The following is a 22,861-nucleotide window of genomic DNA, read 5'->3' as shown; positions in this document are numbered from 1 at the left end:
TCTTAACACTTTCCAGTGTGTTCGTAATTTATTTGTGACAATGCATAAGTCCGCAGTTGTTCAGACGATCTTGCTTTGAGTCGCTGGAAGGCAGAAAAAGTTCACTCTGAATTCGGCGATGCCACAGGTAATGTCAAATACAATCTTAACAGTTTGTAGAGCGTTTTGATGACAGGATATTTGTTCAAAGGCTGAAAATACACGAAACGATTCGTGAAAAAGATAATGAGATTGAATATTTTACCAAACCAATTTTATGCTGCGCTAGATAGCCCCCTTATTTATTTTTATTTATTTATTTATTTTTTTTTTTGGGGGGGGGGGGGGGGTTACAGCCCCTTCTTCTCCCTGCTCCGCCGTCTCCGAATTAATACGAATTTGGGTCCCTTTCTGACCAAGTGAACTGACAGTGATGTGTCTGTTGTTAAAGGTGTCAATAACAGAAGGTTCAACTGTATTTAGTTTTTAACCCCAAAAGTACTTGATTGGACAGTGTATTCGTCGAGCTGATAAAGTCCTTCTAATCTGAAAAAAAAATTCCAGTACTTCCTTGGTCCAAAAAGGTTTTCATAAGCCTGGAAATACTTAGCTTTCTAGGCCTTTCTTGTTTGTACCGTTCATTAAAGTTAAAAGCTTCTCAGCACATCAGGCAAAGAAACGTTTAAAAAGTTTGATAGCTTTTATTCCCTCTGTTATTACAGAGATTTTCTACACATATATGTGTCTTCAATTGCCACCGATAGCAGGGAGTTCGGGTTTGCAGTTGGGTGTTTCACACATTGCTACAACACAAGATCCTGGGTTAGTTTCACAGAAAGCTTTGTGTTCCCTGTATTCGCTCCTTGTTATACAGCCGCGATGAAACTCGAATCCGTCTTCAGTCTTGAAATGTCCCACGCCACAAATTTCTTTCTCACTTCCGCAATCTTCTAAAACGATGTTATTGTCGCACTCCTCTTGTGCATTTTCTCCTTCACCAGAGCACTCGAGGCACTGAAGTGGTTCCCTTCCCGCTACAAATAGAAATATAAGTAAGGCGTTACTGAAAACATGATGACAAAGCACTTTCGCTGTAACTGCACACGTCGACATGACAGTTAAACTTTGGCCCCACTCAACATGCACGTGCACAATTGTTTCCGGCAAACATTTGCAGTTTTACCTGTGAATGTCAACGGTCAATCGTTAAAAATGGTTTCCGCATCGTGTATTTCGACTCCTTGATGGATGGAATGATTGCCTATCATATCGTTGCGTACCCCCAGCTTAAAATTAGCCGGTACTCATTAATACACCTGGGTTGAGAGAGGCACTGTGAGAGTAAAGTGTTTGCCTTAAAACGCGCTTGATACATAATCCCCGAGTTTTAGTTTGCATTAAAAGATATTCTAAAACAACAGCAGAGAAGAGATCTAGACTACTCGTTTGTATCTGGCCAACTTGTCTGCTTCCCACCAGTTGGGATTTTAAACCATGTTATGTTGTGTCCTCTCTTTCAGTGGCATGCCTGTAAACTACAAGCTATCTCGAAGCTAAGTGCATGACCACTCTAAAAAACAACATTTGCATTTTACATATTTTCACAAGAGACGTAGGCAACTACATGTTTTTTGATGCACATGTTACAGATGATACTGACTATAGAATAGATTTTGCAAATCATGAAAAATTTAAACAATTACTCCAGGGTCTATTCTAAATGGAAACGTCTTTTTTAAGCTCCTGAATACTAAAAAAGCTTCGGGAAATTAACGTAAATTACATGTAATTTAACCACGTATGCTGTCCTATTTATCGCTCATTGTTGTATGCTTTATATTTCAATGAGTATACTACTAGAAGGCACACTCTTTAACTCCGAATGTCGCAGCGTTTTAGTAGAATGCAACTGATTATTTTTTTCATTTTAATACAATTATGTTGAATTAAAAATACTTACGTTTCTTACCGTCCACAAGAAACCCAAAGCTAACGCTGACTAACACCAAAATCGCCAAATACTTCATGGTCTTCATATCGGTTCCTGGCAACGAAACACAACTGCTAGAAAGGTTCAAGATCGTGGGTTATAAAATGTAAGAAAAAATCACCCCAGCTAGCCACTACCACTTTAGAACTTCTATTTTCATTCGTATGTTGTAAACACTACCTCCAGTGGTAGGGGCATTGTTGTGACCTGTTATCGATTGTTTCAAGAACCAACGACATGCCTTGGTAATTGCGACAGGAAAAATGTTTACTCAAACAAAACGCTTTAGTACCAAAGTCCCTGTCCCTTTTTCTGGCTATTGTTTTCTGTGAACAAAGAACTGTATGCATAATAAATGTGGACGATTAATGAAATATTGCCTTGACCCGTTCTAAGGGCTCTTCAAAATACTGCAATACTCCCAAAAATATAAAGCGATACTACACATTAAAATATCTAATAGCTGTTCCGGCAACTGCATGGGCGTTTGTTGAATAGAAGGATCATTAGCAAAAAATATATTTTAAGTGGAATGGCAACTTGGATAAAGTGAAAATGAATGAAGAAGCGTTCTCAAGTAGTTCACATAAGAACCTAGTATATGACCTCGCTCACCACGAGTCTCCCATAGCTCAGTGGTTAGAGCGTCCAACCGGTATTCTGGAAGGTCATGGGTTCGACTCCCGTTGGGGGAACTCGGAAATTCTTTTCCCGAGTATTCTACTTGAAAACGCTTCTTCATTCAAAAAAAACATTCTTTTCAACAATTTGTACTTGAATAAATTGTTTTCGAAGTACTTAATCTGTTAAATTTCCTTGTAAAAATGCGCCTTTTCGGAGATTAGTTGAAAAGTCTCAAATAATTAGTAGTAAAGCCTTTTAAGCCCAACTGGTTAGGAGTATTGCTACTCCCTCTGGATGGGATGCTTGTCCATCGCAGGTTAAACATCTGTGTGTAGAGAGGCACTATAAGAGTAAAATATATTGCCCAAGAACACAACACATTGACCCAAGCCAGAGCTCAAAACCCGGATCGTTGTATCCGAGGTCCAGCGCTCTAACGATTAGTAGACATCTCTCTTGTGATTGTAAGGTTCTAGTTATCGGGATTCAACTAAACATGTTATAGTCCGAACTGAAGATGAGTTCCATTTTTGCATCTTGCCAGAAGTGTCAGTGAGGCCTTCTCCTAGTAAGTATAACCCTTAAATGCTACTGAGATCAATACAGCTTTTTCACGATCAACGGCATTCAACAGACCGTTTAGGTGAATATCTATTCTGAAGAGCTACAAACTGCCTTCGAATTTCAGATTAAAGTGTGATGACTGAAAAACTGGAGTTTTCTAAGGCTCAAACCTTTCTTTAGATCAAATGCCGTTTTGGGTACAAAAAAAGACCAGCTACGATTTTCGAAAAGCCATCAGCGGCTCGTAAATTCGGGGAATAATTTTTCGTTACCTAAAATTAAATTTTCGAAAGTTTAAAATTACGGTTGACGTACGCAAACAAATGCATTTTTCTAAGCGTTTACAAATGAGCTTATAATACGCACAAAATTAATGTTAAAACGGTGTTACGACACCTATAGTAGATTTTGTTTCGTTGGGTGCTCCTGCTTCATTTCAAGATAGCTAATGGGCTGAACTTACCTTTAAGGAAATTGGAGTCACTATACAAGCTGACGACAACTGATCCACTCACTTGCTTCAAAATAAGAGCGGCTATTTTCCAGTTAGCTATATATGCTGATAAACAAAAAACTATTGTACTGTTCGTTTGAATGATTATTGGAAAATAACAATGCACAAACTAGCCCTTAATGACCAATAAAAACCTGTGACTCACCAGTGACTTAAAACAGAGATTAAACGGCCAAGACCACAAAAACCCTTAAAACAAAGGAAGAGCAGGAAAACTTTAGTCTCCCTCGCAGCCGTTTTTAGTGTCGTCACGCAACATTCCTCCCCACAAACGGCTGCTCACATTCGAACAACATTCCTTTCCCTTTGTTTCTTATGTGACCAATCACAGCACAGGAGATTGTAATCAACATGTGTTTCCCGCGAACTGGGTAGTTGCAAAGAAGAACATTTCGATGCGTTTAGAAAACGTTGGCATTTTTTTTCGACGGAACCAGAACGCGTTGTGCAATTCATTTCTAAATATTTTTTTCAAAACATTGTCAACGCGTTTTGAAACACTCGAAAAAAAATTGACAATGCATTCGATATTCAACGAAATCACCGAGCATTTAGAATCATTCACGGGACTGTTGTGTCAGCTTTTAAAATTCTCTACAGCGTATTTTTAATTCACTTGCATGATTACAAAGACAATGTTATTTGGGTTTGAATTTGGAGCAGAAACTAATCAAATACACAGAGTACTCCTATAATTTTGCGGCGTTGAAATCATGCTGCATGTCTGCGTTTCAAATGACATTCGATCCCATGTATTTCGCACGCACGCAACAAGTTCTGATGATAAATAACAGTGAAATTAGTTTTATTCCGCAGCCACAACTCTATAAAACTGGTGCCGATTAAACCCTTCTGCGGTTAAGTTATGAAAAAGGGCTTCGCTTCGCAGACCGTTGCAATAAAACAGCATACAAATGAAACGCGCAAACATTTATCTTTTAGCTTATTTAGCAACGGGTCAACATGCGGCGCTACATTGTCTGGCGTGTCTGCTTCGGATAAATTATTTTTCTGAAAAGATCTGTACACCGGTAACGTTCAGTTTTATCCGGTTTACAAACGCAGAAGACTTAAAAGCGAAGACCATGCGTCTCATAAAAAGTTTTAAATGCCTTTGCCGCGTAAAAAAAGTAAAGTTGACTACATTAAATTTGTGTTGAGATAAACTTTAAAAATACTTATCGCCAGTTCATTATAACAAGTCATGCACGGCGAAGTATGCGTTGGGGAGCGACAAATATAATTATTATTTTCGTAGTCTTGTTTCTTCTTCCCGAAATAAAGATTGCGGTTCTGGACGTCTTTATTGAAACAGAGCGAAATGTTTTCCAGTGTTTTAAGTTTTGCGGAACATTCAGACACTGATTCAGATCAAACGTTCGAACTGAATTTAAATATTTTATTCATTCCTAAAAGTTTTCACAGCGGATTAAATAACATTGCGAATTCACAGCAAAAACAGTAATTAGAAATGTAGTCGAGGAAAAGAAGGATGTTTTTGTCAACCTACCTACGGGTTTTGGTTAAGTCTCTCCTGTATCAAGTCATTGTCAAGTGGTATTGATCGGAAATTGTAAACATTTCGAAGCTTCCAACGGCATGGAGCTGCCGTGGTTTCTCCACTGTCTTTCTCGACTCTTAATACGCGTTTCGTTCTTGGAATTTCCTGATCCTTAAAGATTCCCTTCAATTCAGTTTTAAGCTCTTGAAGATGATCAGAGGCCAATTGAAACGTTATAAGGTCTTTTAAGCCGTCCGATAGCCGACTTTGCAAACTGACAACTCGCTGGTCGCTGAATAGCAGATCACATTCACGTCCAGACATGAACAAATCAGAATAATCGCCGGAAAATCGAAATGGTTCTCAACGCATTTGCATTTAAGCTCGAAATTTGAAATGTATTGCTAACAACAAAGCCTCTTCGACATTTTGAACTGAGAACTCCAAGATAAAACACGCAACGCGATTGGTTGATTACTTTGGCGGGCACGGTTCCCGAGATATATGAACCGAATGGTGATTGGTTGATTGGTGGAAAGGAATGTTGTTCGAATGTGAGCAGCCGTTTGTGGGGAGGAATTTTTGTTGCGTGACGACACTAAAAACGGCTGCGAGGGAGACTAGGAAAACTTTAGCTCCAAAACAAAGAAAAATTTTACAAGTTTTTTTGCAGCGAGGTAATTACACAATTTCTTTACTGCGGGTGTTTGATTAGCGAAAGGTCTTCTTTGATAAACGACTTTTGTTTTGTACAAACAATACAACGTTTTATTGACGACTCCCTTAAAAGGGCCTTTCAGTGACAATATGTTAAAATATTAAAAAAGTACTAATTTTAATGAGTACTTTAAAAAAAAACATTTCGTAGAATTAAAATTAAAATACGAAGAGGAAAAGCTGCCACGAGTCAACCGTGACTGAGCGGAAAAGATCTAAATTAAGAAAAAAGCTAGAAGGAACCGACAAAACGAAGTCGTTTACATTTGTTTTGCGCAATGAGGCGCAATGTTTGTCTAATTGTTTAGAAAAATGCAAGAAATTACCGCCCTTGTTCTTTGACCTGGCGGCAAGAAAAACACCATGAACATACCAACTGTACACCAGCATCTCTCTTGGTGATTTTGAATGTGGTCTTTTAACATAAACAATGGCTATTGTATCCATTGTTATTAAGCTACAAATGGAACATTACCCTGGGTGGGAACAACCATATGAAAAGAGCTCGTCAGAAATTTGTAAAAGAACCCCTAAAAGAGACCAATGTGGACGTGGGTCAATTTTTTTATCCCTCAAAGATACCAAAATACTAAAAATATAATTTATATTTGTATATTACTTCGTGGGCAACCCTAAACGAGACCTTCAAGGCTAAAAATGTTGGCTGTTGGCATCGTGTATCCGAAGTTCAGCGCTCTTATAATTAGTAGACAACTCTCTAGTGATTATCGATCTTTGTGCCTACAGTACGCTACCATTAAAGGCGATCCCCTGCGTAGTTACTTTGGTTTGTCAATAACAAATCCGAAGTACATGTCTTAGTCCAAACTCGAGGGGTGCTTTCCGTTTTTGTGTCTTGCCAAAAGTTTCAGCAAGGTCTTTCCTAACTGACCATTATATATTTCTGAGGTCATGGGATCAATGACAACTTCATTTGAACTTGAAGATAGCTCAGTAATAGGCTGAACCTCCGGAAATTGGACTTACTATACCAATAGTAGGAAACTGCTCAACCCTGGCCATTGACTTGAAAATAAGCGCGACTATTTGCCAATTAGCTAGAAATGCTATTCCTTCTGAATTATTATTGGAAAAACAAAGGTTATTGTTACCTTGAAAGACAAATTAGGCTCATCCTCAATGTAAAAACCTCTGAAACTCACTAGTGATGTAGAACAAAGAACGACCAAGACATCAAAGAACATCTCCTTGCTCCGCCGTCCCCGAATTATTACGAATTTGGGTCCCCTTCTGACCAAGTGTGGTGATGTGTCTGTTTTTATAGGTGTCAATAAGAGAAGGTTAAACTGTATTCAGTTTTTAACCCTAGAAGAATTTGTTTTGACAGCGTATTCGTTGAGCTGATAAAGTTCTCCTAATCAGAAGAAAAAAATTTCCAGTACCTCATTGGTCCAAAAAGGTTTTCAAAAGCCTGGAAATACTTAGCTTACTAGGTCGTTCTTATTTGTACCGTTCATAAAAGTAAGAAGATTCTCAGTACATCAGGCAAAGTAAACGTTTGAAAAGTTTGATAGCTTTTATTGCCTCTGTTATTACAGGTATTCTCTACACATATATATGTGTCTTCAATTGCCACCAATAACAGGGAGTTCGGGTTTGCAGTTGGGTGTTTCACACATTGCTACAACACAAGATCCTGGGTAAGCTTTACAGAAAGCTTTGCGTTCCCTGTATTCTTTCCTTGTTGTACAGCCACGATGAAACTCGAATCCGTCTTCTGTCTGGAATTGTCCCATGGCGTTCCTTGCACACGGAGAAATATACAAATATAAATTTTATTTGTATCTTTAAGGGATAAACAAATTGAGCCACGTCTACATTTGTCTCTTTTAGGGGGTATTTTAAAATTTCTGACGAGCATGCACGCTCTTTTCATGTGGAGGTTCCCCTCGGGGGTGATGTTCCCATTCGCAGTTTAATAACAATGGACACAATAGCCATTTTTTATGTTAAAAGACCACTTTTAAATTCACCAAGAGAGATGCTGTTGTACAGATGTTATGTTTATGATTATTTTCTTACCACAGGTCAGCGAACAAGCGTGGTAATTTCTTGTATTGGACAAATATTGCGTCTTATTGCGCAATGAAAGACTTCGTTGCATTGTAATATGGCCATTTCGTCGGTTCCAACTGTCATTTCACGATTTTTTTATTAGTATTTTTTTTTTAATAATTTACCATAATTTTATTGGCACGAAAAAGCCCTTTTCATAAAGTCCTCAATAAAATTTGCATTTTAAGTAGAAATCACTAGTCATTTACAAAGAAGGCCTTTCGCTTATCAAACACCTGCAGCAAAGAAATTGTGTATCTTCCTCGTTATGAAAAACTTGTGAAATTTTTCTTTGTTTTGGAGCTATTATTTTCCTTTTCAATCTTTGAGGTTCTTCGTTGTGTTTTTCGTTCTTTGTTTTACATCACTGGTGAGTTTCATAGGTTTTTACGCCGATTGAGTCATTTGTATCTTTTAGGACTAGTTCGAGCATTGTTATTTTCCAATAATCATTAAAAAGAAAATGCAATAGTTTTTATTTATCGGCATATATAGCTAACCAGCAAATAGCCGCTCTTATTTTAAAACCAGTGAGTTGATCAGTTGTCCTCAGCTTGTATAGTGACTCCACTTTCCTCAAAGGTAAGTTCAGCCCATTAACTATTAATATTCATTTTTGAAATGAAGCAGGAGCACCCAACGAAACAAAATCTACTATACCGTATTTACTCGAATAAGCGCCGCGGCGCTTATTAAATTTTTCGCGCCTCAAGTGCGGCGCTTATTTGAGGGCGGCGCTTATTTAAAATTTGGACGCCACAAAGAATCTTATCCTTTACAGTTATTGAAAAGAGCGTCTTTTAATTGTCAGTATTTGTCTGTTGCTGAGACAGAAGTGGCGCTAGCTGTCGTGGCAAAGTTTGCGGCCTTCACAACATTTACAAAACTACGTATTGTAAGAGTGTTGAATAGAAAAACTAATGGGAGAGCGATAAAACGATCACTCATAACTTCAAAACACCGCTTTTAATGCAAAGAAATGTTTAAGCTTGTTTTAGAGCTGCTTTGTAGTGCCGTTTTAAGTTAAACGACATTCTTCAAATAAGCGCCGCATCGGGACTGCGGCGCTTATTCGGGGGCGGCGCTTAATAACTTTTTCGTCCCAAATGCGGCGCTTATTCGAGGGCGGCGGTTATTCGGGGGCGGCGCTTATTCGAGTAAATACGGTAGGTGTGGGAACACGGTTTTTACATTATAAGTTTCCTTTTTTTTGCGTTTTATAAGACTTATTTGTAAACGCTAAGGAAAATGTATCTGTTTGCATAAGCTAACTAAATTTTAACCTGCCGAAAATGTTAGAAACGAAAAATTATTACCCGAATTTACGAGCCGCGGTTGGCTTCTCAAAAATCATAGGTGGCCTTTTTATACCTAAAACAGCATTTAAGCTAAAGAAAACTCCAGTTGGCACTCCAAATTTTCAAAAATCACACTTAAATCCGAAAATCGTAAGCAGTTATAAAGCTTTAGAACAGATATTCACCAAAACGGTCTGTTGCAATTGGGTGCCGCTGATGAATCTGTATTGATCTTTTGACCTCAGTAGCTTGTAACGGTCGCACTAACTAGGAAAAGATCTCGCTGACACTTTTGGGAAGACGCACAAACGAAACGTGCACCCCGAGTTTGGACTATAATATGGTTAGGTTGAATCCCGATAACTAATAAAACCATATAATCGCAAGACAGTTGTCTACTTATGGTCAGTGCTCTGGACTTCGGATACAACGGTCCGGGTTTTCAGCCCTGATGTAAGAATGCGCGCGCTAAAGTTAAAATTGCCGTTCAAATGACAAATTCAACTACGCGCGCGAACAAGCGCGCGATTTAAATGCAAGAAAAAGTATCGTTAACTGCGTCCAAAGTCAAAATAAACATATACTTTATTCAGAACATCGCCGGGAACAGCCCGAAACACTCTTAATTACAAAGTAAACCCTAACTGCATATCACTAATCGCTAAAAACTAAACTAACTTATCATTTTCCGGGGGTGATGTTCCCATTCGCAGTTTAATAACAATGGATACAATAGTCATTTTTATGTTAAAAGACCATATTCAAAATCACCAAGAGAGATGCTGGTGTACAGTTGGTATGTTGATGATTATTTTCTTGACGCCAGGTCAAAGAACAAGGGCGGCAATTTCTTGCATTTATCTGGACATATGACATAAATGTTACGCCTCATTGCGCAAAACAAATGTAAACGACTTCGGTGCATTGTAATATAGCCAATTCTTCAGTTTCAACTGGCGTGAAAGAATAGTAAAACAAAATAACAGTTCGACAATGTTATTTATGCGGCTAGAGATGTGTTTAAGCATTAACATATTTTGTTTAAACAAATAGTTTTGCCCGTTATTTTCTTGTCACTTGCAAATGATGTCATCGAAACGTTGTGTAAAACTTCTGTCGCTAATTTCAATTCTTAAATGTTTCTCACGATTTTATCTTATTCAAATAATTCAGGTCCCTGTCACTGAAAAGGGATATAAAGTTTCGATAAAAATTGGTATTTTTTAGTAGAAACAATAGTTATTTACAAAAAACTTTTGCTTATCAGCACATCTACAACAAAGAAATTGTTATCTTCCTCGTTGTAAAAACCTTGTAAAACTTCTCTTTATTTTGGAGCTATTGTTTTCCTGCTCTTTATTGTTCGAAGTTTCTTTGTTGTCTTATCGTTCTTTGTCTTACGTTACTGATGAGTTTCGCAGGTTTTTCTGCCGGTAGAGTCATAAATTGTCCTTTAGGACTAGTTTTAGCATTGTTATTTTCCAAAAATTCATGCAAAAGTACAATAGTTAGTACAACAGTACAAAAGGTTTTTGTTTATCAGCATAAAAAGCTGACTAGCAAACAGCCGCTCTTATTTTAAAACCAGTGAGTTGATCAGTTGTCCTCAGCTTGTATAGTGACTCCAATTTCCTTAAAGGTAAGTTCAGCCTATTAGCGATCTTGAAATGATGCAGGAGCATCCAACGTAACAAATGGTACTATATGTGTCGGAACACCGTTTTAACATCAATGTTTTATATGCTTATAACAAAATATAGAAGATTTTGACAATATGTTGCACGACTTTAGAAAGGTAATCTGTCAAAACTCAAGGCAAAAGTACCAGGTTTAAGCCATATACAGACGGACCCCTGCTGATAAAAACTGTTGTTTATTTCTTGTCAGGTGATACGAAAGCAGAATGAAGCCGTTTTTGTTCTTGTTGGCTGTGGTCTGCCTCACTCATGTCACCCAGTCCCTTCTAGTCCATCTGTTTTCGAGTGAAACTAAGTACGCCATACTGTTTGATGCAGGATCCAGTGGTACTCGCATAAAAATCTATCAGTTTTTTGAAAGCGGACCTACCTTACAACCCTCAGACATCGAAGAGATAAAGCCTTCTCCTCACAAAGTAAAGCCTGGCATTTCAGACCTTGCTGGCGACCCTTCAAAAGTTGAAGCATACATGATGCCTCTGCTGGAATCAGCCAAGAAGACCATCCCAGAAGACAAGCAGAATTCAACTCCTATATTTTTGCTAGCGACTGCAGGAATGCGATTATTGCCTGAAGATCAGGCAGACGCTATTTTAAATGAAGTTAGAAAATTGTTTAATGACAAAAACAAATGTACTTTTCTGTTTAAGGATGATAATGACGCTAGAATAATTACAGGCAAAGTCGAAGGGTTTTATTCTTGGGCAACCGTTAATTTTCTGGCAGGCGTTTTCCGCTCCAGTGATGTTACCTACGGTAGTTTAGATTTGGGAGGGGCGTCGCATCAAAATACTTGGGAATTTAACGGTGATAACTCAGATGTTGTTGTTATACCTATCGCAGGACGAAACTATAGTATTTTTGTTCGTACTTATCTAGGTTATGGACAAGATCAAGCTCGAGAGCGCTACCTGGCATTTATTGCTCAAAAGGCGAATTGTGCTGAGGATTCCGAGTGTGTCGTAAAAAGTCCTTGCCATAACAAAGGTTTTAAGGAATCTCTTGCATTTGATGATCAAGAAAGTATATTTGAAGGGACAGCAAGTAGTAATGTACTACACTCTGAGGCAAAAAATTTTTTGCCTTAGAGATTTAGTACATAACTACTATCAGCACTGGATTCCAAAAACTGAAGCCAAATCTGAAACCAAAACTGAGGCCAAATCTGAAAAACTAAATCTGAAAAACTAAATCTGAAGCCAAAGTGAAAAACCTAAACTGAAATCAAATCTCAGAATCAACCCTAGGTCAACCCAAGGTCAAAAAATGGAAACCAAACCTTGAAGCCAAATCTATAAACTAAACCTTGATTAAATGATAAAAATAATCTTTGATTATTTTTGACAATATTTAAAAAAACTTCTTATACTCTTTTTTAAAAATCTTGCATCTTAGTGCGTTTAATCTGATTTTTTGTTGTAAATGATGCTGTTATTAATATGCTTTTGTGTCAAAAGATGTTTCCATTTACCGGATAATTTATAGTTATAATTATTGCAAATGACACAAAACCATTCCTTTTTAGATGCATATAAAGTCTTGGACCTTCTTTTTGCATCCATCTTGTCTTTTTCAGTAAAATATCTTCGAACTTCAACCATTTATATATATACTTTAGAAATTTTTATATATTTTTAACCGACAGTTATGGTAAATTTTTAATGTTATATATTTCTTGTGATTCGTTATTTTTTATATATATTTATGACTTTTTTAAAATTATGGTGATTAATATTTTATAGTTCAAGGTTAAACATCTGCATTATTGTCATGGTTTCATAATATTTGGTTCAATACAATAGATTCGAATGTTCTATTGTTTATATTAACTAACCAATCATATTACAATAAACTTTTATACAAACTTTTATATAAACGTTTGTCATAAAATAAACTTTTATTCTCAGAATTGATTCAAGATGCCTAAGTCAATAAGCACGAATTTTATATATGTTGTAGATCCTTCATTGGTATCCAACTATTAAAATCATCATTATATCCTTTCCACTTCACTAAAGCTTGTTTCTTCTTATAATCCCTCCGAATGACTTTATCAATTCTGAATACATCCTGTTTTGCTTTTAACAGTTCAGGTTCATAAAAGCTTCCTTGTATGTCTTCATTATTGAGATCTTTCAATTTGAAAGTAATAGGATTAGTGTATTGTATCTTATCGATTGTAAAAATTTCTTCGGTCCAGTTTGGCGTGTACCCTTTATCGAAAATATTTCTTTTATACTTCGATATTCGAACCTTATCACCTATTTTGAATTTCGGTTTCTGTTTTGATGTTTTCATATCACCGTATAAATTGAAATATACTAAGCCTTCATTCTTTTTCCTCGATGCTTCTACGGGTGTCATTTTAATGCTTGAGTGTTTGGTATTATTATACTGCTTCACTAATTTGGGCAACATATCAACATACATAGTATTGCCTTGTGCGGTAAACTGCTTCCACATTCGGGTTTTAATTGTCCTGTTCCATCGTTCACAAACACTACTCTTCTCTTCGTTCTCGGTGGAGTATAGTGTTATACCATTCTTTTCCAAAAGCTCCTTCATATTTTTATTGTAATACTCTTTCCCTTTATCAGTCCAAAGATATTGTGGTTTACGCCCCTCTTTGAATATTGTTTTGAATGCTTGAGTTACTGTTTCACCTTTTTTATCTTTCAAAGGCACTATCCAACCATATTTACTAAAAACATCCAGTACCATGAGAAGATATCTGTAGCTTTTGTTCCATTTACTGAACTGTTGCATTTCAACCAAATCCGAACACCATATTTCGTCAATATGATTCACAATAACACGCCGTCGAGTAAAGTTCCTCTTTATTTGCGTGTGTAATTCATCAGCTAATTTTTCTTGCCAGTTTTCTTCACCCGACGGCTTTTTACGTTTTTTGGCTTTTTTTTTTTTATACCCAATCCGATTTTTCTTTTACTAGCGATTAAAGCTTGTACCCCTGTTGTTCCCCATGGACGGTCTTTAAATGGTATTTTTGATATTCTCTTAAGCATAAGATCATCTGCCTTATGTTTATCAGCTAGTGATTTTGAATTACTGTAGTCAATATCATGCTGTTGGCATATGCTATCTAGATTGTTTATTGGATCTCTATATTTAGGATCGTTAGATGCTAATCTTTTTTCTAATTTAGTTCCAGGTCCACAATAATTGTACTTTTTTCCTGTAGGTGTTCTCATGTGTAGTTCTCCAAGTTTTGATAAGTGTTTTTGAATATCAAGACCCTTACCCTTTTTATAGTAATCAACATTGTCTTTTACACCTTTGAGAGCTTGCCCTGCTAAAAGTCTTGCCATTGAAGCAAAGCTAGGTGATGGAGTTACGAAATTTGATGCTACATAGGCTATTTTATCAACAGTAGAAGGGCCTTTATAACGTGCAAGAGCCCCACCTTTTATGAATTTACTCTTCTTTTTACTGCAAATATAACAATTTGATTTTTCCATAAGACGGCCATTCTTTGCTTTGACTTTTTTAGAATTCATTGACTCAGTATTCTTTTTACATGAAACACAGTATGACTTACACATATATATATATATATATACATTAGATATTTAATCACAGTATGTGTTTCGCCATTTTTTAGATTTCTTATCCCAAATAGTACCAGAGCATGAAGGATCTTGGTGTTCACTTGGAGATGTCCAGAACTTTTTTGAAAATAATCCATTTTTATTGTTAAAAGCCCCTTTAGCAATTTCACCACTCCAGTATTTATCAAACAATTTCTTATCACCTCCGGTAGCGCCCATGATGAAAGATGCTACGTCTTGAGCTTGTTGAAACCCCGGAATCTTATTGCCGATCTTTTTGTTGATGGTTTGACCAACTCCCCGACCTTGTGTCTTTTTTTTATTGCTTACAAAACGGGTTTTAACGCTTTTACATTCAGAGCAAATGCATCTCATCATAAGTCGCCCATTTTTGGTTTGAACATATTTTTCACTTTCTGGTACGCATTCTGTCTGTTTTTTCTGCTTTACGCAATACGATTTAACCATTATATATATAAGTTATATATTTCTGAAATAATGTTGAATGAATTTCTCATTCTTCATTGTGTCATATATGTCAAACACTTCCAACAAATTAGAATACGTATTCCCATGGTTCATCTCATTCAAAAAGTATAAACAGAAGTATCCGCATGTGGTTGTATTTATATTCTGTATCTGATTGTTTTGATGTAGCAATGTTAAATTCTTCTTTTTTGCGTGATCGACTATTTCTTGAAATGGAGGCATACCAAAACTATCAAAATAATTGATTACCTTATCTTTTACATAAGTTGCAACCCAATGACTACCACTCAGATATGACGGTTGGAGATTGTAAATAAATATTCCTAATTTGTGATTATGTGGCACAGTCTCGTCTCTCATTAGTACATTTTTTATCGGTATATTCAAATATAAACACCAGTTTATTAAATCAAAATTACTCATTGGTATATTCTTATGGAATGTTGGCTTTCTTACTTTCTTTTCGGTTTTAAGATCTTTTTTTTTGGAAGCACCAATCCACCTGTTCTAAGAAATTTATCATATTCATCCCAAGAACCAATGAATGGTGGCGGTGTGTAAGCTAATACATCTTTCTTACTTGGTAGTCTAATATTTCCCCCATCCTTCTTTGAAGTGTTATCAGTTGTTGATTTGTTAGTTGTTGACCTTCTTGATCTTGTTTTCGTTTTCGGAGCACTAATTCCAATCATTGGAAAACCAATACGCGGTGCTCCATGACCAACCTTTATAACCTTTCGAATTTGTGTCTTCGAGATTTTTAAATCAGATCCAACACCGGATCTCTTAGCCTTATTTAATTTATTGATTTGACGTTGAGTTAACATTAAACTATCATTGCCAGTCAGATCTGAATTGCTTAATCGAATTGTGATTTCACTTTTATTTCTATAAGCAGTCAAAAGCTTCCTTCGCTGTCCTTCTGACAGATTCACTTTATGAGAGTGATAAGTTGTCATTACTTGTATATATATTATATGTTATATAATTTCTTGTTTATAAAACGTATACAAAATAGAATGGTTTATACATAATATTCAATTGATTGATTTATACAATAACCAGCTCATTCCCCACATTGTCAATGACGATTGTCTCATCATAAAGAACGATAGCATGGACGTTGAAAGGACTATCTCCCGCACTATTAGCGTTTAGTTTATATCTGAAGATCAACTGCTTTGGGTCTCTAGTTACTCGCTCTGCTTGATATGATAAATCAAAAAAGATAATAGGATAGAGAGAGTTGTAATTTGCCAAGTTGAGTTGTGTACCGCTGTTGTAATCATTCTTTCTCATACCATAAGACATCAAATCATTGAAGATCCTAACTTTGGACTCACTATCATATTCGGTCTCAGGATAAAACACTCCGTTGCCGTATTCCAATCGGCATGTTGTCAAATAACTACCATTCCCACGGTCAAGATTGATATTGTAGGTATCAAATTCATAGGGATTTTCATCTGCATTGTTTGATTTAGCTCGTTGTAGATATACAAAGATAGCCTTAACATTATCAATACTGGATGAGATCTGGAAGAATCCACTGCTATTCGTTGGTGCGGAAACCTCATACATTTCGCGCATATACGTCCAAGTGTTCTTTACCAAGAAGGAACTAACAAACTTATCATATAGGCTGTCCTTTGGAGTCAATTTTGGGACCCATAGAAGGAATCTATTAAGGACCACTCGACCATCAGCTACATCATCGGCCTTTTGAAGTAATTCGGCGTCATTCTGTAACTGTATATTGAACTGGAGTTGCATTGGGAGTAACATTCGACCTTCCAGCTCTTCAAAGAAACTGTAACGATTTAGAGGTATAACAACATTGACATCATTGAGACCTGTCGTCAAAAGTCGCCTAGCCTCAAACCCTGCATTCTGATTAGCATTTGCTATCCTATGGTCGGTATCTAGATACCAAAGACTATTTTTTGCTACTGAGCGACTAAAATCGTCACTATATTCGAGGAGGTTCTTAACGAAAGTAACTTTATGGAGATTATCGGTATCATAAACGATTTTTCCTGCTGATTTAATCATCATGTGGGCAATCAATGAATGTGCTCCATTAATAACTGTGATACGATTTGCCCCCGTTGTTGCTCCATCAGCTAACATTTGCACCTGGAATTGCACCTCGAAATACGCATTATACCAATCGTAGAATGAACTTCTATCGTTAATCGTGAACTTATAGCCGTTTTTAAGTTGGTGCTGATCGTTAGCTGGGACTCGAATAACATCATCGAGTTGAAATCGAACCAACTCGGACCTCTGTAAGTATTCGCTTGTTCTAAAAGACATATATTATTATGTTACATAATTTTGCAATTATGTACCAATTTTTTTAATCATTTTATTCATTTTACTCAACGCCTTCTTTTTACACCTGATCCTGATATTAATCTATTGATGATCATATCAGTACTTTCATTTTTCTGTTGGTGTCTGACAGGTGAGGCATTTACTTTCTGTAAGATTGGGGATAGTGCCTTTTGCCCTGCATTCCCCTTCCTCATATTCCTAAGCCTTTCCATTATAAGGTCTCCGGCTTTTTCTGAAACCCTTTTACCCAGTTTATCACCTGCATGAGAAATACCTGATTTTATCGCCTTCTTACCTAAGGGCTTGACAAATTTTTTAACAACAGACGACATAACACTCTTCATCGGTTTGAAAATGTTATCAACGATAATCCCTGACCCTTTGTGCTTATATACAAATTTACCAAATTTTGGATGGTAAAGCCTCTTGAATTCATATGGTTTCATTATATACTATTATGTTATATTATTCTATCCTTTTCAAAATTAATGAAAAAGACGTATCCGCTCCATTCAGGTTAATTAACCGTCTCTTCCCATCTGTGATGTATATCCGAATGCTACTTATCTGTTGCTTATTAACCGGATTATATGTGACCCTACGAGGCTCGATTGTAAACGAATAACTCGGCTGTAGTACGCTGGTCGAAAAAGTATAAATGATATCCGACTCTTCGCCATCGACTAAAGAAGTATTGACTAGATCGCAATGTACATTTAATATATCGGTATCTTGGCTTAGATTTGGGACTCTTGGACCAATATTAACCGCATCCTTTAATACCTTTTTATCAAACCCTATAAGGTCGTTGAAATTGCTATGCGTCAAATCAAGTTGATAATTTTGAGATAAAGTGATTGTGACTCGGAATGTTGTTGAATCAAAATCAATAGAGATGGGATATATAGGGTTATCATCATCCCCCGTCTTAGTAATCTCTTTAATATATTCATCAAATTCAGAATAATTCCAAACACCTGCAGGGAAAGTTATGTCTTCAAATTTATTCCCATTATCTGAACTATATTTAATCAGCTGATTACCATATGAGGGATTTACATTAAACCATGTAAATGACATGTTAATAATACGATTGAGACCTATCATATATTGGTAATTGCTATCCAATGTTATAGGCCTGTTGAATTTAGTTGTAAAATTTTGAGGAGTGTTATTCCCTTGATTTTTAACACTATATGATGATAATACTAACTCACGATCCATATATATAATACAGTTACATAAATTAGACTTTAAAGTACTGATTATACAATTTATTATATTGCGGTCTATTGATTGTCGACATTTTCAATAATGTGTCCAATATATTAACTCCCGTATTCCGCATTTCAACTGACGTATTTCCAGCCATTGTTTCACCGATGATCAATTCTAATATCTTGAGAAGCTGATTTACATCACTGAAAAATATAACGTTCCCACCTCTATGCTTTCTTCTAATCCCTGAACCTTTTTTTTGAATAGTTTGAAGAAGCTTTTTGTTATCATTAATATAAGCTGTTAAAACTTTATTTGAATTATCCAACTGATAACCAGTTTCCTTAGCTTCTTTAGCACTAATTTTTTTTGCTGATAATTTCTTCGTATTGCTTGCTTTGAAACCTTTTAATCTGTTTCGTTCATGGGTTGCTTGTGCAATGATACTCTTCAAATATGTTGTCTTATTCTTTTTATCAACTAATTTTGTTTTGATATCGTCTATAGAAGGTAGATAAAAATCTTCGGGTGTTATTTCATCTTCTGATTCATCTTCAACTTCTATATCATCATCAGCGTCTTCTTCACTTTCTGCTTCTACAATCTCACCTTCATCTTCAGTAAAAGTCCCATAATCAGGCCCTTCTTTTCCAAAAACATCTGAATATCTAGGTGGTTGCTTTGGAATTTGTTTTTGTTGTTGAGGTTCAAAGATATTATCTACGTCCATTTCCTCAAAAGGATCAACCTCGGGGGCGTAATCTGGACCTTCTTGTTCACCTTTCATCACCTTTTTGACACGCTTTTTTGGTACTTTGGGAATCTGCAAATTACTTTCTATTACCTCATCTAATTTACTTGTAACTGGTTTGAATACCTTCGCTAATGACTGTTGGCTTGTCTGCTGACCGATATTATTTTGTGTGATTGCATTTTTAACATAATTGATTTTATCGCCCAAATCAGATTTACTCTTTGCAAGATCTTTCCATCTAAGTAAACTCATTTTATTTTATATTATTACGTTACATAAAAAATGAAAATTGAATATAAAAATCAACATTTAACATAGCGTTTAACACCTTGATGTACACCGTGTTGAACACCTTGTTGAACTAAAAATAATATACCCATATAATATAATGAGAATACCGAATTATGACACTGAAGACGATATGGCCTCAAACTTTAGACAACTATACGATTTCATGCCAAATCAATGTTTCCGGATGCTGCTTTGTGCTCCAAGCGGTTCGGGAAAAACAAACACACTAATGCATATGATATACAATCTATTATATTTTGATAAAATTTATTTATACGCAAAAAACTTAGAGCAGTCCAAGTTTGTAGATCTTATGGATATGTTTCAGCAAATAAGTAATGAAGCTGGTTATGATGTTATTGAAGCACGCAATGATGAGATTATTCCCGTTGGAGACCTTGATGGTGACTCTCAGAAAATCATCATTTTTGACGATTTTGTATGTGATAAAAACCAAAAACCATTAGTCGACTATTTTATACGAGGAAGGCATAAGAACTGTAGCGTGATATATCTGAGTCAAAGCTACTATAAGACACCAAAAGACATAAGATTAAACTGTTCACATTTCTCTATATACGAATTCCCAAGTGCTAATGAGAGTAGTCTAATATGCCGTGAAAACAGTATTCCAAAAGAGCTATACGATAAAGCAACTGCAGACCCATTTAGCTTTTTATATATTGATAAGCCACGAAAATTCGTAACTAAGAATTTCAATGAAAAAATATAATATAATATAACTGATTGATATAATATGAGTTACTCAAACGGTTTATTACAATCAAATAACACTAATATTACACCAATTAAAGGCCCTCGAGGTGAAAAGGGTGACCCAGGAGTCGGCTTTGATGTTACGCCTGAAGGTAATTTCAATTTGAACAAAAAGAGAGTAATAGGGCTAAAAACGCCTGATGACGTTGCGATCGATGATTCAATTGAAAATTATTCAAGGGATCTCGAGACGGCCGTAAATAAACGATATCTTAACCAATTCTTCCTTAAAAAGAACAGAAATGAAACAGTGTTTGATTGTGCCGGCCTTTCATTGCAAAATACCGAAGTGTATTATCCAAGTTTATATAACGATCGATCTGTACCAAACGTAGGCTATGTTAGTGTTGAGGATAACAAAGTAAGGACTGAAATTGATACCAAACTTGCTACTAAGGCTGACAAATCGTACGCTGATAATACATATTTAACGAAGAAATCAGGAGGTGTCTTAGCTCAAAGCCTTCAAAACAAAGCAGACAAATCGTACGTTGATAACACTTTTTTAAAGAAGGTCGTAGGACGCGTTTTGACTCAAAAAATTCTAAGCAAACTTGATATTCACGGTAGTAACATGATGGAGGCAAATCTTGATATGGGTGGGTATAATATAACCCATCTAAAAAACCCAACCAATGATACAGACGCTGTAAACAAAAAATACATGCTTGATTATGTTGATAGCAGTCATATAACTTCCGTTGGTCAAGAAAACACGTTTGCCCATATAATGACCGATAGTATCAATCAATTAAGTGAGGAAGATGATATCGAGTTAGGCAGTTTAATTGATCATCCGAATTCATACCATAAGATCAATACGAAAGTTGTAGACAGTAAGCTGGTACTTGACAGCAATAAAGGCTACTACTCAAGCAGATTAGGTATCAATGTATATAGTTTACCAATCAATCGATACACAATGGTTTTCGAGCTATTTTTTCCAGCTGAAATAGATCATGATAGTCTAGATATCGATATTGTTTCATTAATCGACAACATCGACAAATCAACTACGCGAGTTTATGATGGATATAGTAGAACAATAGCACAAATTAATAAATATCAACAACATCCTAATAATTATTTATATGTTGATATCGTTTTAAAGATGAAATCAGGGAACGCATATGTCCCAAAATTACAAACATATATCGTGATTTATGGAATAAAAGGTTATCAGAGTAACGTTGATCCTAAGATATACGATCAGCTATATTATGTTGAAAATGATAGAATAGCTTTCAACGCATCAATTGATATGAAAACAAAGGCTATTTATGGTATTAAACCAGCTACTACTAATGACCAAGCTGTTAATTTTGAACAGTTAAAAAATTTTCGGGATAATTTGAAGTCTGATCTTGAATTAAAAATGGATAAAAAAAGAAACATCAGCTATTACCATAAAATTTTCGAGTATTTTTATGATCTAACGGATGCCTCAAATTTCATCATGTCAGATAGTAACGGTGCTGTAGTGTCTGGATTAAATGGTAATCTTGTCTTTAATCCCACAAAATTGTTAGAAGATTTTGATCCAAAAAACGGCTTTATGAGTGGTTTCGAAATTAATTTAAATGAAAATGTCACTGAATCCGATGAATGGACTATATATATGGCATTTAAATATGACTATAAAGCCGGTGATAATAAAAGAATTAAAATAAACTTCGACAATGGTAGTAGTTTTGATTTTCCATGGGTGAAATTAGAGTCTAATCAGTTATCACTCGATTATGATTTAGATGTATCTTATGAGCAAATTAGAGATGTTTACATAGGGGTTTATTTGAATCTCTGGTATACTAAAATAGGTAGTCAATTTCGGATCGGTATTTGTAACAATGGTATTAGTCTCGATAAAATTTTCTCAGGGTATACGCTGAATGCATCTAGCCTTCAAATTTCTTCAGGTTACTATATAAAAAGAATAGGTTTTAGTAAAACTGCATATCCAATAAATGGTAAAGAGTATCATAAAATCCAATTTTTAGATAAAACCAACGGTATTTTCTTCGAATAAAAAATGCTTAATTGTATAAACAATATATATATATGAAAACTGCAAATTTAATACATGAGATACTGAAAACTATTGAACGGTTGATTAAAAATATCAGAAAATTATACAACAGATTTAAAAATAGAAAGAAAACATTGTCTAATCAATAATATATGACAAAACAACGCAAAAATATATTCGAATGGAACCATATTAGTGACAAGTTAAATCAAGCGCAAATTCAAGAATTAAAAGAATACTACAGAGTATACCATAAGAAGTGTTGGTGTTATAAAAAAGCTACAAAAAGCTTTAGAAGGCTGAAATTAATAGGCAATTCGCTGGCTATTTTATTCGCTTCAGGAGGCATAGTATCTTCAATTTCAACTGGTGGTATCAGCCTGATTGCAATCAGCACGGGAGCTTTATTGATACAAGGCTGGCTTCAGCATCAGAATCTC

At 35.7% G+C, this 22,861-nt stretch overlaps 3 protein-coding genes across 3 annotated transcripts in view; 2 read left to right on the top strand and 1 right to left on the bottom strand.

Moving 5' to 3' along the window:
- LOC144661917 (uncharacterized) overlaps window positions 1-22,861 on the top strand; it is a 459,725-nt gene that overhangs the window by 42,613 nt on the left and 394,251 nt on the right.
- Window positions 694-2,060, bottom strand: LOC144661943 (uncharacterized). Its single transcript, XM_078522663.1, has 2 exons — window positions 1,949-2,060; window positions 694-1,013 (listed from the first exon to the last, which is right to left on the bottom strand). Exons 1-2 carry the CDS (start codon window positions 2,013-2,015, stop codon window positions 727-729), a joined length of 354 nt encoding a protein of 117 aa, XP_078378789.1. The 5' UTR covers window positions 2,016-2,060; the 3' UTR covers window positions 694-726.
- Window positions 11,053-22,861, top strand: part of LOC144663224 (uncharacterized) — a 32,649-nt gene continuing 20,840 nt past the window's right edge. Inside the window, exon 1 of the mRNA XM_078524138.1 lies at window positions 11,053-12,004. Coding sequence (XP_078380264.1) covers window positions 11,167-12,004 — 838 coding nt within the window. The 5' untranslated portion in view covers window positions 11,053-11,166. The remainder of the gene's footprint in view (window positions 12,005-22,861) is intronic.

Source organism: Oculina patagonica, chromosome 8 (genome assembly GCF_052425735.1).
Source record: "Oculina patagonica isolate OP01 chromosome 8, crgOcupat, whole genome shotgun sequence".
NCBI lineage: Eukaryota > Metazoa > Cnidaria > Anthozoa > Scleractinia > Oculinidae > Oculina > Oculina patagonica.
The sequence above is the reverse complement of the archived record's forward strand: the minus strand, read 5'-3'. Positions and strand labels throughout refer to the sequence as shown.